Consider the following 16,697-nt stretch of genomic DNA (forward strand, 5'->3'; position numbering starts at 1 on the left):
CCTCCCCAAACTCCAAATTTACTCTACATGCTAATGGAATGAATGGAATCATTTTAAAGGCGCCTGTATGCATGCTGCAGGGTTTTCCTGTCCTACTTAATTCGTTGGCGACCCTGATTAAGATGTCTCTGGCTTATTAAAACGGCGTGGTAACTTTGCCTTCTCCATTTGGGGAAGTGACAGTTTTTTTCAAGGCGGGAAATGGTTAAACCGCTCGCCTCTGCTGGTGCACTGCCGCTGGTGGTGGCTGCGTGGCGCGGCGGGGGTTAAGGTGGGCGCCCGCCCGCGCCCCGCGCCGCCCGCCCGCCCGCCCGCCCGCCGGGATGAGCGCGCAGTCCGCCCGCTTGCGTGGCGCCGGCATCGGAGAAAGTGGCGGTCAGTGATGGAGCTGCTGCCATGACAACCCCGGCGGTCGGGGCCCGTGCGCTTTGGGGCTGCTCCCGGGAGGAAGGCGGCGCGGAGGCCGGGGGCGGCCGCTGAGCGTGGCGTCCGCGCGGCTCCGGTGCCGGCTGCGCCTCGCTTTCCCCAGCGAGCGAGCGAGGGAGCGAGGGAGCGAGCGAGGGGCCGCCGCGGTCTGGTCCACTGCCGCCTGGCCGCTCCTGCCTGGACCGCCGGGGCCACTGCCTCCGCCGAGACCTGCTCCATCGCGGCAGCTGCTGCGCGTATTTGGGCTCCAAGGAAGTTGACCCGGGCGGCTGCGGCAGCATCTCCCCGCGCCTGGTCCCTGCGCAGCCCGCTCCTCCTCGCACACCCCCCGCCGCCTCCTGCGTGCTCCACTTTCCATCTCCGCTATTGTTACCGATTGCATTTTGCTGGCCACCCTGCCTCTGAAACTTACAAAGAAAGTGTTTGGATCTCCCCTGGCTGGCGCCGAGGGATTGCAGCCTGCTCTGCGTAGCCGGATCCAACCCACCCTCCGCTCCCCTTCGGGTACCCAAGTGCTTATGCCACCCCGAAGTGCCATGTCGGAACTGTTCACGGGAAGAAGGGACCTCTGAGACGTGCCCACACCTCGGCACCTGCCTGGAGCTTCCCCTTTCACGGCGGCCACTTTCCCCGGCCGGAGCAGCAGCGAGGAAGCCCCGTCTGGTTCTCCGAGGCTGGAGCGCTGAGGCTGGGTTTGGGGGAGGAATATTAGACTCGGAGGAGTCTGCGCGCTTTTCTCCCAGGAAAAAAAAAAAAACCCGCGCCTCTCCATCGCCGCTAGTTCACTGCTGGGTCCGAGCTCTCCCCCACCCCACCCACTTCCTGTGCTCGCCCGGGGGCGTGTGCCGCGCGGCTGCAGGAGGAGTTCTGGGAAGTTGTGACTGTCGAGAGGATGGGGGTCTGTGGGTACCTGTTCCTGCCCTGGAAGTGCCTCGTGGTCGTGTCTCTCAGGCTGCTGTTCCTTGTACCCACAGGAGTGCCCGTGCGCAGCGGAGATGCCACCTTCCCCAAAGCAATGGACAACGTGACGGTCCGGCAGGGGGAGAGCGCCACCCTCAGGTAGGGAGCTGCACTTCTTCTATGACTTGACATTGGCTTGAAAGGGGGCTGGGGAGAGAGGGATAGGGGTGTGAGTGTGTGCAATGGAGCTCAGATGAGCCAGGTGCGATGCTCTGCCCTGGGGGATGTTGGTAGTTTCGTGGGGACCTCTCAGAGGTCCAGGAGACGAGCTGTTTCCCCAACACTGGCTTCCTTGGCCATAGACTTGGGAAGCACAAGGGGTGGCTGGGCCAGGAAGTCGCCGGGATTGAGGACTGTGGGACTCCCAGGCTGGTGGCCATGGTGGCCGGGGCCTGGATGGAGCTCGGGTGTGAACAGTCTTCTCTGAAGTTAATGAGCCCCAAAGGACGGTCTGGATTCCTGTGCGTGCCCTCACCCTGCCCATGGCACGGGGGGTTGCCAGCTGGGCCCCGGCCTCTGGCAGAGCTGCTGTTTCGCCCTGGGCCTGGCTGTGGGGCGTTCTTGGGGGGCCTCCAGGCCACTAGCTGGTGGGCAGAAGGGCATGCGTTTCCCGTGTGAGCGTGGCTTTCTGAGACCCAAGTCGTGGAGATGAGTCTGGTTTGTCTGTGGGAAACAGCATTTGTCTGGGTAACTGTGCTCTGGGTGTTGTCCACCAGCAGTAAGTCATCTACGGGCAGGAGCTGAGGTTCAGTGTTGAGTCAGGTCCTGCTTGGCCTCTGGGGTTAAGGTTTACAGCAACTGGAGGAGGAGGAGGAGGAGGAGGAGGAGGAGGAGGAGGAGGAGGAGGAGGAGGAGGAGGAGGAGGAGGGAATCTTGGTTCTGTTTTGTGTAATGTAGTAAGGCGGTCTCCCTGACCCCCCTGCCTGTTGAAATGCTGACTCGATTTCCAGAGCCTACAAACTACTCCACTCACAGGAGGGCAACACGGAATTAGAGATTGCGATGGAATCTCACTCTGGAATTTGGTGAGAGAGTCAGCCTAAGGTAGAAGTTGGGAAGATTGATGGGAAGAATGATTTCCCTATGTCTCTTTCACGGAATATGCCTTTTTAAATAAAGTTTTCCAAGCTGGGGCCATTGAGGCAACGTTGACCGTATCCCCATCCTCTGCACGTGACGATTCTTGGTGCTGGTGTCCACTGTTTGGCCCCCTCGTGACTGTTCTTCTGGGATTGGATTGTTTGTGGATGACGCACTTAAAGCGATACCCAGGGGATGGAAAATGGAGAGGAGGGGGCACTGGCGGGTCATTGCCAAAGGAAGTGTGTGACCCATGCAAGACCTACAAGCATCCTGTGCGCCTTTGACTTTGGGGAGCTAACCCCCATTGCCCCAGGGAATCCCTAGTCACTCCTTAGTTCCTGAAACCAGCCTCTTCCACTACGTAGATTTGGGGACTATTTTGAAGGAAAGGATTAAGCATCTAACTACCTCCCGCCCTGAAAGAACTGTGCATCTGCTTTATAAAGAGATTCAATGGGAACTCCACATGTGCCTTGATTTCAGAGCACTTAAGAGAAAAACAAAAATGAACTTGTAAAGCAATGTGGTCGGTGCCATTTAGTGTTCTCTGGATGCCCCCTTGTCCCTAACCTTTGGCTGCGAGGAGTAACAGCCCAAGAGGTAAAATATAGACATTGGCACTCAGAGAACATTTTAGAAAGAAATGGGGTGGTCTTTTCAATGGGAAGGTGGAAGGTAGCTGTTAGAGACTTGGAGAAATAGAAATAGCAAAGGAGACCTGACAGACAGTAGCTCCCATGTTATGGGCACAATGAGGGGTGTTGGACAGGCCAGGATCTGGTCTCTAAAGGCATCCCCCAGGCCCATGGAAACCAGAACACTCCAGAGAGTGTCTGAAGTTAGCAGATGCTCAGCCAGGGGATGGGCCTGGCTTAGGAGCAGCTTCTCTTTAAAATCAGGTTTTCATGTACTGGCTGGCTTCTCTTTCTTTGTCTTTCTTTCCATGCCTCTTTTTTCGCCCCCCTCACTCTTGGGGATCCCTCTCCCTGTCTCTTTTAGGCACTCATGTTTGTTTGCATTTTCACACATGCTGGAGGCACACTGGCCTAGTTTGGGTGCAGATGGAGGAAGTGGGATGTGGTGGGGCTTCCTGTCTAGCCCCAGCCCAGCCATGGAACACAAAGGGCCTCCTGGACCACCTCCTGCCATCTGTGCCAGCCCCTGGGCTGACTGTCTTCCTGACATCAGGAGAACCTTCCACTGAGTCCAGCCTTACATGGTGGGGGTTAGAGGAACTCCAGTCTGCCTGACAACAACCCATTGGCCACGGGCCTGCTTTAGACGGGAAGCGGGCAGCAGGGGTATCAGAGCCTGCAGAGAAGATGCTCCCGCCTCAGCAGAGGGACCCCGGCTCTTCTCAGGCCCTGATGCACTGGGACAAGGAAGGGTCCCCTGGTGGGTGGACCTTTGTGGAGTGGAAGCCCTTGACCTCTCCACACAGGCTCTGCGTTTTGTACCGAGAAACAAGTAGGCATTTTAGAGTGTATTTTGTTTACATGAAATTTGCACGTAACCTGATTTCAGATTGCAACAATCTAGTGGTTCGGGGCTCTGGGTTCTTTTTCTTTTTTGCTTTTTGTGTGTATATATGGGGTCTCTTCTTTCTTTTCCCCTCCCTCCCCCCTTCCCTCTCTCCTTCCCTTTCTTCTTGTTTGGTTCAGCACGTGACCAAACTACATAGAAAGAACCACAACGAGGGAGGCCCTCAGGACCTCTGCTCTGCCTGAGAGCCACCCTGTCCACATCTCCCTGGGTGACAATGAGGGTGATGCTTGTAGTTTTCTTCTCAACCAGCAGAGGGCTTTCTGCTCTGATTTCATTTTCTTCTGCTTTGTTCTCTCCAGTTTCACTTTTGGAAAAGATTTTTCAGTCCCCACGGAATGAATGCCTCAGCAGCGATTCTAGTGTGAGGAAACTTTTAAAGATGTTTTATTTCATCTAATTAGCACTAATGATCCTTGTGGAGGTATTGGGAGACCTTTCACCTAACATGCCATCGGCAGCCTGAAAAAATTGCAATTTGCAGTCTCCCACTCTCTTTGCCCTCCTGCTGATAGTATATGCATATTTTCAAAAGGGTGAGGTTACATAAAACGGAATGTGCAGTAAAAATGATAATAATCAAGGCTTGTTGAGCATTCACGATTTGGTAGGGAGTATTCTAAATACTTTATATAATATCTCACCCATCATCCAACCTCATAATATAAGCATTTAACTCTAATAAAAAGCCCTACCATGCAGGTGCTATTATTATCCCAGTTTGCAGATGAGGAAACTGAGGCGTGGAAAATTGACATCATTATGATTAAGGTTGCACAGCTGGGAAGTTTTGAAACCATAGTATGTATGTGGCATTAGTAATAATGATTTTTAATAAGATGACTATTCGGTCAGTTACTGGCCAGTTATTGACTGAAACATTTTTTAATACATGGTAACATGTAATTCTCACAACAACTCTGTGAACTAGACTTACTTATTCCCATTTTATCGATGAGAAAGCTGAGGCCCAGAGAGGGGGATTCACCTAAAATCACACAAGGGGCAGTGATGGGATGCCAACTCAGGACTTTGCTCCTTGACATTGTACGCCAGCCTTCCCCAATGCACTCTTTCTCCTAATTCCATGCTGGTACTTAATCTCTCCCCGACTCATTTCAGTGTATACCTGTGTTGTTTAACTCTCTGTCTTCTTCCTCCCTGTGGACTGGGGGCAGCTAGCTCTTGAAAAGCAGAGATCATATAATGCTGTGAGCCCAGTGCGCTTCCGAATATTTACTGAACAAATGAAAACGAACCCAAACTATCCCCAGCCCATATTCAATTTGTCTCCTCACCACATTTCTCCATCATTGGATTTTAAAATACAGCTGTGGCCAATCAGCGGAGATGTATTGAGTGGTTCTTACATGAAGGCCACTGAGCTGGGTGCTGGGGTGTAAAACGGCATGTGGCGTGGACTCCCAGATGCAGGACCTTGGGTCCAACTCAGAAGGCGGGCTGTGGGCAAGAGGCCATCGGCAGCTGGGGCAGAGTGCCCATTGACAAGTGCTTGGTACACGGTGGAGAGGAGTGCCCCTCCCCCCACCCCACCCCCCACCTCCCGTGGGGCAGGACTACCCTGCTGATGGGCACACTGAGGAGGCAGTGAGAGCAGCAGCGCCTGGGGCCCAGCTGTGTGGGTGTCATTAATTAGAGACCTCCACTACGTGCCCCTGAGTTACTGGGCAACTTAGCTGAGTGTGTTTCATGTGTTTATAGATTCCCCAACTATTTCCCTGGGCTCATCTGGAAAGTGAGTACCGGAGGCTGAGCTACACCCCTGTCCTCTTCCTAGACTCTGGGTTTTGCCACTGCACGGTGACTTTTTTTGGGGGGGAGGAGATGAGTGAATAAAACATCTGAGAAATGTGCCAGGTTGAAGCTGAGTGTTGATGTAGCAGGTCCATGGAACAGCACAGAATAATGTGGTTTCGATACTTGAGAAAACTCACCGAGTCCCCTTTCAGAGGTGGGAAGGCCTGGCACTTTATTTCTATCCCGTAAACGGCTTAGCACTGCATTTTTAGGCCAATGGAGTCTGTTAGTCTGTCCAGCTACCCCATGGCCTCTGGAAGCCAGAGCGATGCTTTCTGCAGGGTCACATCCCAATACCCAGCACGTGATATGGCCCATGGTTTTTTAAAAAATATATTTTATTGATTTTTTTACAGAGAGGAAGGGAGAGGGATAGAGAATTAGAAACATAGATGAGAGAGAAACATCGATTCAGCTGCCTCCTGCACACCTCCTACTGGGGATGTGCCCGCAACCAAGGTACATGCCCTTGACCGGAATCGAACCTGGGACCCTTGAGTCCGCAGGCCGACGCTCTATCCACTGAGCCAAACCGGTTAGGGCCATGGTTTTTGCTAATGAAGTCTGCGTGACTGTCCTGGCTTGCTTTCTGATTCTTGAACACAGAAAGCTCGTCCTTGCCACACAGCCTTTGCACTCTCGGTTCCACTGTTGGGAATGCCCCTACTCCAGGTCTGCTTCCCGTGGGCAGTTGTTCACCATCTCGGCCCTCGCTCACGCGGGACCCTCACTGAAGCCTTTCTGGACACTCACAGGAAGTAACCCACCACCACTCCACCAGCCCTACAGCGGCAGGTCATCCGGGATTATTTCTTCGGAGCAGTCGTCTGTATCAGAAAGTGTTCCCTTTCGTTGATGTGGTATGTGTTCATGCTCTGTTTTCCCCAACTGGGCTGTCATTTCCTGGAGGGTAGGCACCTTCTCTGTCTCACTCTCCATGATGTCTGGCATAGAGAAGGTGCTCAGAAGAGAGGTGTTGCACGAATACATGAAGGACTTGCTCTCTGAGATCATGATCGTCTTCTATTCGCCCTTCTCGGCCCTTTTCCCTTAGTTGTCTTGTGATGGCCTTGCCCCGACCTATTGCTGTCCAGGTGGTGCCGCTGTGTGAGGTGGCTCTTCTCTGCGGGGTGAGGCTGCTCTGGAGGACTTGAGTGACTGAGCTGGTGTCTCTCTGTCCAGGACACAGATGGGCTGTGTCAGTTGCCTGTGATTTCATCGCTGCACCCATGACACACGCCCTCTTTCTGCCAGATTGCTTCCCTAGCCAGCACCTTTGAAGAAATGCCACTCTCTGTTGATGTGGTCAACCTCAGGTGGACCTCAGGGAAATTAGCATTTTCCAGATAAGAAGGGGCTCAGAAAAGCCGATCTCTGCCCACCCTGCTCTCTCTCTCTCTACTTGGAGTTGCTGGCAGCGGTTGTCTCGTGGTGCAACTATTGATCTGTTGTGTAGCAGTTAACTCATTCGGAAGAGCAGGGTCACTCAGGAAGCCTGTGCTGTTCTCCCTGCCCTGCCCCCTCCGAAGATCCGCCACCCTGTGCTCACCTCCGGGGCCTGCCAGGCATCCAGCCGGCGGACCGTGGCTCCAAAGAGCATGGACAGATGGGGCTGCAGAGGGAGGCTCCTGGAAGCACACTCCGTCTGTTTAAGGAGCCAAAAACTAAAATGGGAAAACGAAAAAGCCAACCGACCATGGGGCAGAAGGAGACCCTAGTTGCCAGTTGTCAAGGGAACCTAGAGAAGGGTGCAGAGGGACACCGGGTCTTCAGCACGCCTCACCTGCACGTGTAGGTGTTTTGCAGAAATGCTTCTTTTGCTTTTGGAAGGATTACGGAGACCAGGGAGTTCGACCACCTGGCTTTACAGATAATGAGGCTTGTGATAATGAGTCTTGCCCAAGGATGTCTTTCTGAAAGGGCGAGAAGGAGCTCACACCCAGCCCACACTCACTTAATCTAGTGTGAGCCCCAGTCTAGGCCACTGGCGCCTGGAGGAAGGCCCCGTTTCCCCACTAAGTGCAAAACGCATGACACTGACCGTGTTTCTGGGCAATTAGCTAATGTGTATTATCATGCTCTCTCCTGACTGCTGGTTTCGCCTGGTACGAGGGTCTGCCTTCTTAGCCCTTATGCTCCGCCTCTGAGTTTGTCTGGGGCAGCTCTGTTTACTAGGTGTCAGGTGCTGAGCGCGCCACTGACAGGTCTTATTTAATCCTCATAGTTGCTCCATGAGGTGGATGCAATTGCTATTCCAATTTTACAGAAACCAAAACACAGAGGCAAAGAGAGGCATTTCCCAAATCACACAGTCACATGGTAGCCGAGCCTAGGACATCTGACTTCTAGGCTCATTATCTCTCTCTCTCTCTCTCTCTCTCTTTTTTTTTTACCAAAGGGATGTTTTCCTACTCTCACTTCTTCATTGCCAAGTTCTTCTCTTCCTAGAAAGGGAATTTGGTTTTTCCTTCTTGTCCTGGAGCACAAGAATGTTTTTTTTTTTTCTAGAAGTACATTAGAACGAGGGCGTGGGAGTATGTAAGGTTGTATATGGTCTGTGGCATGGGACACAGAGATGACTCGCTGGCCTCCAGGGGTTCCTTGTTGCCTGAGAACCCTTAGAATCTCCATAGTTTGTCCAGAGTAAGACTTTCATTCTAGGTTCTTCCACCAGCCTTTGCATCAGAAGATCGGCAAGCTTGGACTCTCTCACGGAGAGTTAATACTTTCGCAGATGTTACCGTGTTTTTCTCTGGAATGGGACATTGAACAGATCCAGGTGGAAATGTGGCTCCATGACTAGTCTGAAAGCCAGTCTACCTGGATGCCCTGGTGTAGGGGCAGAGTAGGTGGGGCCTTGACCTATCAATCTTCTTCTTTGTTGTGCTAGAAGTAGGATCATTGGCATTTCTCTTGGGGGAAATATGCCATTAATATTAATAGCGTATTTATTCTAAGTACAGAGTCTCGGTGGGTAAAGTCTAACATTGTCCTTGCATTATCCGAGGTCAGTTTGCTTCCCCGAGAGCAGGTTGATGGGTTCCACTCTGTGTAATAGGATCCTGAAAATAAATAAATAATGCCATTAATATCACACAGATGGCGAAGTAAAACAATTTTTTTAGGGGAAAAAAACAACACACAACTTGTTGGGTTTTGGTTGTAATTTCAAATCGCCTGTGTGAGGCAAGAGAGAGGAGTAAGCAATAGGACTGTTTAATGGAAACACATTGATAGAGACAAAGATCTCTCACCAGCAAGACGTTACTAATTCACCTTCAACCAGGGGTGGTATGCCAGGAAGAAAACAGACTGCCAGGCAGGATCCCCAGAGCCCTGGTGCAAGTACCGTATTTTCTGGCATATAAGACGACTTTTTAACCCAGGAAAATCTTCTATACGCCCAGTCGTCTTATACGCCGGAAAATACAGTACTCACCACGTGTGATCTTGGACGAAACTTTTCAATCTCTCTTCGTAAAGGGGGCAGTTATTCCCTACCTCAAATGGCTCTTTTTGGGTTAAAATTAAATAAAGGACATAAAGCTTAGTGTATAATTACAACTTACGTTTTACATTCATACACACATATGCATGTATCCGTATACATGTTTATTCCTGCATTTAGCAATTTTCATGAAAAGTACTGTAGCCGAAGCACCCATGTAGCTACACCCATGTACCGTGTCTTGCTTCTGGGAGATCTTGGCCAGAGGAATGCCTCTCCGCCTTCCTGGAATTATACTTTTCTGTGTTTCTCTTCCACATCTGTTTCTATTCTAGGTAACTTCTCCAGTCCAAATAATTTCTTGAGCTATTTTATTTCAGAGAGGGAGTAAGAAGACAGGTATTTCTTTATTTTTCCTAACAGGATTGCTACATAGCAAGTTATGACAGTTCGTGGCTCTGAAGATAAATTTCCTACCAGAACAAGCCATCCAGAAGATTCTATGGAGCCAGGTTATCTGAAACAAATAGGGGAGCCAGGAATTTATGTGTAGATTTAGAATTTATAGACCCTTTTCCTTGGAAGACTGATTTTTTTTCCATGATAATTCACTGGAGGTAAGGAAGCCATTGCTTGCAGGGGTTTAAGCCCTCACAGTTTTAATGTTCTCTGATGGCATTTCCCCTTCACTCACCTCTCCTGATCACAGTGGGTGTAACTCAGGGCTTGCACGGGGATGGTGAAAGCAGGAGGGAAGGCTGTCCGCATTTAGTAACTTTTCTCACATGCAGACCAGTGTGTCTGGCATTAGCAGATGATCTCACAGTTCACTGATGGAACCACTGCAATAGTCTCACTTCAAGCCGATGCCATGGGTGTAAATTGGTTTAAATTATATTTAGCAGTCGCAACTGCTCATGCTCTGTTTTCCCCAAACCTCATTGCTTCATGTGGTTAAGTTTGTTTGGGTTTATATGGGTGCCTTTGGCCAGCTTGCTGTCTTGTCGGGGTTAGAATTGTCTTGTAAAATGAAAAATGAACATATGACTTAATCTTGCAATATTGTTGATGGTTTTTGCAAAGAATAACATTTGTAACAAGAACAGCATCAGCCACTAGACTGGTGGAAAAATGACAAAGCTGAAATTAACCCTCAGACAAAGCTTTGTTTGCCCCATGGAGGCAAAGGAAGGTGTAACGGTGTGAAAATAATTTCCTGATCTTGCCTGGCTCTCAAACAGCCTGTGGTGTAGTGGATGCATGGAGAAGTGCTCTTACCTTTACAGTAATCATCTTTGGGGAAATTTACTCATCAGAAAAGCTGAATCTCAACAATTCTAACCAGTCAGAACCTATGAGGAAGAAAGAAAGAATATATGCAGACTATTTTTAATTTGCTGTAGTTGTTATACATGAAACCTAGAAAAAGCAACACTTTTGGTGTTGTGGGTTGAATTGCATCACCCTTCCCCTCTCCCCTCCCACCCACTCCAAACAATAAAAGAAAAAAGAAAAAAAAAAGTTATGTCGAAGTCCTAGCACCCAGGACTTCGTAATATGATCTTATATGGAAGTAGGGTCATTAAAGATGTAATTAGATATTTAAGCTGAATCCATGATAAAGTGGGGTGGGCCCCTAATCCTGTAACTGGTGGAGTCCTTGTGAGAAGATGACAATGTGGAGACACAGTACACACATGGGGAAATGCCATGTGACGATGAGGACTGGTAGGAGTTATGCAGTTGCTAGCCAAGGAATGCCAGAGATTGGAAGGAGCCACCGGAAACTAGCACCAGGCAAGGAGGGATTCTCTCCTCCAGGCTCCATAGGAAGCACTTCCTGCCAACACCTTCATTTCAGAGTTCTGGCTTTCAGAACCGCGAGGCAGGAGATGCCTATGAGTCCAGTTTGTGATGCACTTTTATAACAGCTCCAGGAACCAGGTATACACTGAGTGGCCAGATTATTATGATCTCTGAACGCATAATAATCCGGTCACTCAGTGTATATATAGCCTATATAATAAAAGGCTAATATGCAAATTGTCCCCTCAGCCAGGAGTTCAACCAGCAGGCAGGCCGGCCAACCACCCATGATCCCTCCCCCTGGCCAGGCTGGCCGGACCCCAACCATGCACAAATTCATGCACCAGGTCTCTAATATATGTGTATATATATATATATATATATATATATATATATATATATATATACTGAGTGGCCAGATTATTATGCGTTCAGAGATCATAATAATCTGGCCACTCAGTGTACTTGGGTATTACTGTTTTCTTAAATAATCATGCCATGTAAAGGGCCACTGAAGGCTGGTTAGACTACCCTGTCACCCACCATGACACCAGCCACTGCAATCCACAGAGGCAGCATCAGACCTGTGGATGCTCTCGGTGTGACTGCTCCCATCCCAGTCCTGACTTCCCAGCCTCTCCACGGCAATGACAGGCACGCCTTGCTTTATTGCACTCTGCTTTATTGCGCCTCGCAGATGTTGCTCATTTCACAAATTGAAGGCAAGGCCCGCCACCAACAAAAAGAGCATGGCTCACTGTATTGTGATGCTCGCTCTGCTGTGGTGGTTGGAGCCAGGACTGCAATATCTCCGAGATATGCCTGTGTCTAGGAGGCCGATCTGGCACAGGAATATAATGAGAATCGATTACCCCCTTTTTCCTAAGAGACCATAGGGACCAACCCTATTGAATCTTACTTTTCAGGTTCTCTTAGCCATCTCAGAAGGCAAAGACCACCCAGGCCATGTATCATTCTTTAGATTCTCATTGACCAGGGAATCCTGTACATCCAAGAATCTGACCCAGTTGCAAACCTCTCCCTCAATCCTCCAAACATTCCTCCTCTCTGGTCTTTATGGCCTGTCACTGGCAACATCCCTCTGTCCCAGTCTCTTCCCTGAGTGGTCCCATCTTTTGTTTTCTCCCACTTAACACATTGCAGTCGGATCCCGAGAATTCTCGCTTCATATTACAGTGTTTTACAAAGTATCATACTTTAAAAAGACATTAGCTTGTAAGAACATGTAATAAATAACTTCAAAATGCAATGGGTGTTTAATTTTAAAGGGTGCCTTTAACATTTATGTAAAACGTTTTTTTGTATTTGTTCAATAGAAACTCATCCGGCCACTGGGTAAAGCTAGCAATGAAACTACTGCAATGTGTTAGGCTGAAACTTGGCCACTTCTTGGGTTATTTCCATACCTATATTCTGCTTTCCTCCAGGCCTGAACATTTTTGGTAGGTGCTCTGCTTGGTGTTCTGTGATTGTGGGGCATTTATTTTTCGATCTTTCTCAAAATCCCGTTACACTGGAGCACACACATATTACCCAGAACCCCTTTCTGTCTGGTCCAGGCTGCACATCCTATTGTTGATCTGCAGATCAATGTATGACTCAGACATCTCAAACCGGAAGCCTCCCAGCCAATGCTCTTCTTAAAAAAAAAAATAAATAAAATCCTCACTCCAGGATATTTTTCCATTGGTTTTTAGAGAGAGTGGAAGAGAGAGGGAAAGACAGAGAGAAATATTGATGTGAGAGAAACACATCGATTGGTTGCCTTCTTCACGCGCCCTGACCAAGGCCTGGGCCAGTAACCACCTGCCCTTGACTGGAATCGAACCCGACACCTCGGTCTGCAGGCTGATGCTCTATCCACTGAGCCAAACTGGCTAGGGCACAGCCAGTTCTCTTGATACCAGCCCCCATGGGAGCCATCACCAGCCACCACCAGCATATCTTCCCTTGCTCTGTCCCTGTCTTAAGAATGGACACCACCGTTCATGCCCACAACGTAACAGACACATTTTTTCTTTCTGTCCTTATGGTACATGGAATTCATCAGTAAATCGTGTTTGTCTTTACTTTTAAGATACAGCCTGAATCAGACCACTTTTAATCATCTCAGACACTACCTCCGTAGTCTATGCTGCTATTAACTTTCTCCTGCACTATGCCAGTAGCATCTCATCTGATCCCTTTTCTTCCACTTCTGCTCTACCAGAGTCCATCCTCCAACTAGTAGGCTGAGTTGTCACTTAAGAACATAAATCATCCCTGGCCTGTGTTTCGCAGTGGTTAAATCATCTGCCCATGCACCAAAGGGTCATGGGTTTGATTCCCGATAAAGGGCATGTACCTGGGTTGCAAGCTGGATCCCCAGCCCCAGTAGGGGCATGTGTGAGAGGCAACCCATTAATGTGTCTCTGTCACATTGATGTTTCTCTCTCACTATCTCTCTCTCTGTCTTTCCCCTCCCTTCCATCCTTCCTTCCACTTTCTCTAAAAATCAATGGAAAAAAAATATCCTCAGGTGAGGATTAACAAAAAATAAAATAAAGGAACATAAGTCAAATCACATCACTGTCTATTCAAAACCCTGCAGTGGCTTCCAGGTATATTTTGAATGGAACGCAAACATTCAGTGGGATAAGACTTTTCACTACCTGGTGCCTGCCTATCTTTGGTCACCTTCCTGTCCTACTCACAAGGAGGCAGCTCTCTGAACTTCTCTGTTGTTTCTTGCACCTGCTAAGTCCACTTTGCCTGAGGACATGTTCTTTCCTCTTCCAGGACCCACTACAATGTTGAGCTTCTTATGGCATTCGTGGTGTCTCTGTTGGAATACCCCATTCTTTTTTTTTTTTAATATTTTTATTGATTTCAGAGAGGAAGGGAGAGGGAGAGAGAGAGAGAAACATCAATGATGAGAGAGAATCATGGATTGGCTGCCTCCTGCACACCACCTACTAGGGATTGAACCTGCAACCCGGGCATGTGCCCCTGGCCAGAATCGAACCTGGGACCCTTCAGTCTGCAGGCCGATGCTCTATCCACTGAGCCAAACCGGCCAGGACGGAATACCCCATTCTTAAAGAAGACTTTCTAGACCTGCCATTGGATGTAGCCATGCCCACCCATGTCACTCTGTCCCTTAGCTCGCTTTAATTTTCTTCAAGCCCTCAGCACTCAGAAAACGCTATTATTTCTCTGCCACTTATCACCTCTCCACAAAATGTAAGATCTGCTGGGCCAGGGACTTTATTGCCCTCATTTATAGTGGTGAAATTACTGCCTGGAACATGGGATACAGTAAGTAATATTTGCTGAGTGAATGAAAAGTTTATTAGGAATAATAGCAAGCTGTTCACAGTGAATATTATTTATTTATTTTTATTAGAAGGCAGACTCAGGCCTATCTCTGTCTTGGCATGAGTTTGGGTGTTCTTAACAGAGCTTGGTCAGGGTGTATGTGACTGAGCATTGGTTTTGTCTTCTAGAATAGTGAGCGGAATGGGACACCAAGGTGGGAACCCTGGGACAGGATAACACACTTCATAAAATCCGCACCTGTAGAATCTGAGAGACCTTTCAATCTCCACTTTCTCAAGAAGTCTATAGAAAATCTAATAAAGACTTGAAAATAAGGATTAGTTTCTAGCTTAAGGCCTATGAACCTGGGGGGAGGGAAGGAAGCCACAGCCAGGCAGAAATCAGGCTGTGAGCCTGAGATGTAGCACGTTATTCGACGTCTGTGATTTTATTGTAAACTTTTTTATTAAGGGGATTTTGCTTTAAGGCTGTCAACCAGAGTGATTACATGGAGGGTTTAGAACCAGACTGCTCCCTGGGTTCAAATCCTGGTTCAGCCACCTCTCAGGTGTGTGACCTTTGGCACATGGATTGACCTCCCTGGCCCTTAGTTTGGTCACTGTTTAAGGGAACTAGTGATGGGAATACTGAGCCAGGAGTGAAATATGAAGTGTTTAGGACAGGGCCTGCCACTCGTTGTGTGTGAGCTGTGCACCGCTGGGGAGGAACCAGGCGTGCGATGTGTCTGCTGTGGGCAGATCACACTGCTTGAACCTTATGCTCCTGGGAGCCCTGTGGACACATACCCAGGGAAGGAGGCGGGGCCGACATTGGGGCACATCTGTTTTTTAAATATATATTTTATTGATTTTTTACAGAGAGGAAGGGAGAGGGATAGACAGTTAGAAACATCGATGAGAGAGAAACATTGATCAGCTGCCTCCTGCACACCCCCCACTGGGGATGTGCCCGCAACCAAGGTACATGCCCTTGACCGGAATCGAACCTGGGACCTTTCAGTCCGCAGGCCGACGCTCTATCCACTGAGCCAAACCGGTTTCGGCTGGGGCACATCTTGTAGTTCTACAGCATTCTGTGGAGGAGTGATTCTGAAAATTCTTGGCAAGTGACACTGGTTTTTGGAACGTGAGTCATGGCCGAGGGCTAGGGTGACCTGCACTTTAGTCCTGGTTCTGAGGTCACCACGGGTACTAGGACAATTAGCTTGTCCAGCCTCAGTTTCCCTGTTTCTGAAATGAGAAGGCGGGGCATGAGCTGCACTGCGCTGTTCGGTTCTTCACACTTGAGGGAGAGGTTCTTAGCTGTTTAAAAAGACTCATTTATTCTCTTCCCTGGGCGCAAAGCTCCATTGCAGTTCCCAGCCTCTTTTGAATTGAGGCACGGTCACGTGATGGAGTTCTACCCATAGGAGTGTGAGCGAAAGTTATGTGTGGATGGGCCCATAAAACGCTCCCAGACGAAATTACTTCATGCTGTTTCTTCTTAGCCATCTGGATGCTGATGTCCAAAGTTACCTTGGAAACCCGCGTCCTATTTGGCAGATGCTCCTGCAGCCAGGTTGTGAGATGCCTGCACAGAGCCGGCTTCCGCCCCACCCTGCAGGCTGACCCAGAATCGCCTGAGCTGGAATCCTGCACGAAGGAGAAATACACTTCCCTTAGTGACAGGCTGCCGAGATCTGGGAGTTCATTATTTTACAACTATAGAGGTCCGGTGCACAAAATTCGTGCACGGGGGCGGGGTGTCCCTCAGCCCAGCCTGCACCCTCTTGCAATCCGGGACCCCTCAGGTAGGGTCCCTAGGCCTGGCCGGCGATCAGGGTCTATCGGGGCTTTTCTTCCCCCAGCTGCCGGCATCTGGCCTCACCCCCACCCCTGCCACTGCCACTGCTTGTTATCTGTGCTGTGCTGTTCCCCCCTCCACCACCACTGGTCGCCTCCCACTGCAGGCAACAGGGGTGTGGTGTAATCTCTTGGCTGGCCTGGGCCTCCCTCTGTGGGTGATCACTGGCCAGCCCCACACACCCGCCACAGCGTCGCTGGCTGGTGGCCTGGGCCTCCCTCTGCAGGGCGAGATCGTGGAGCCCTTCCCTCACCCTATCCCCCCGATTGATCACCCCAATGGCTGGTGGCCTGGGCCTCCCTCTGCAGGGCAATCATGGGGTAATGGTGGGCCCCCTGACCAATTGCATTACACCCGCCTTGGCTGGCCTGGTGCCAGTGTGTGTCATAGCGTGGTCCGGACAGTCGTTCTGCTGTTCGGTCGTTCACTCGAT

General features: G+C 49.7%; 1 protein-coding gene across 4 annotated transcripts in view; it reads left to right on the forward strand.

Moving 5' to 3' along the window:
• The first annotated feature begins 470 nt into the window (after window positions 1-470).
• The window catches only part of NTM (neurotrimin), a 394,804-nt gene continuing 378,577 nt past the window's right edge, over window positions 471-16,697 (forward strand). For all 4 annotated transcript variants that reach the window (XM_079763174.1, XM_079763171.1, XM_079763172.1 and 1 more), the window contains exon 1: window positions 471-1,485. In XM_079763174.1, coding sequence (XP_079619300.1) covers window positions 1,319-1,485 — 167 coding nt within the window. In that variant the 5' untranslated portion in view covers window positions 471-1,318. The remainder of the gene's footprint in view (window positions 1,486-16,697) is intronic.

This window comes from Cnephaeus nilssonii (genome assembly GCF_951640355.1).
Source record: "Cnephaeus nilssonii genome assembly, chromosome: 22".
NCBI lineage: Eukaryota > Metazoa > Chordata > Mammalia > Chiroptera > Vespertilionidae > Cnephaeus > Cnephaeus nilssonii.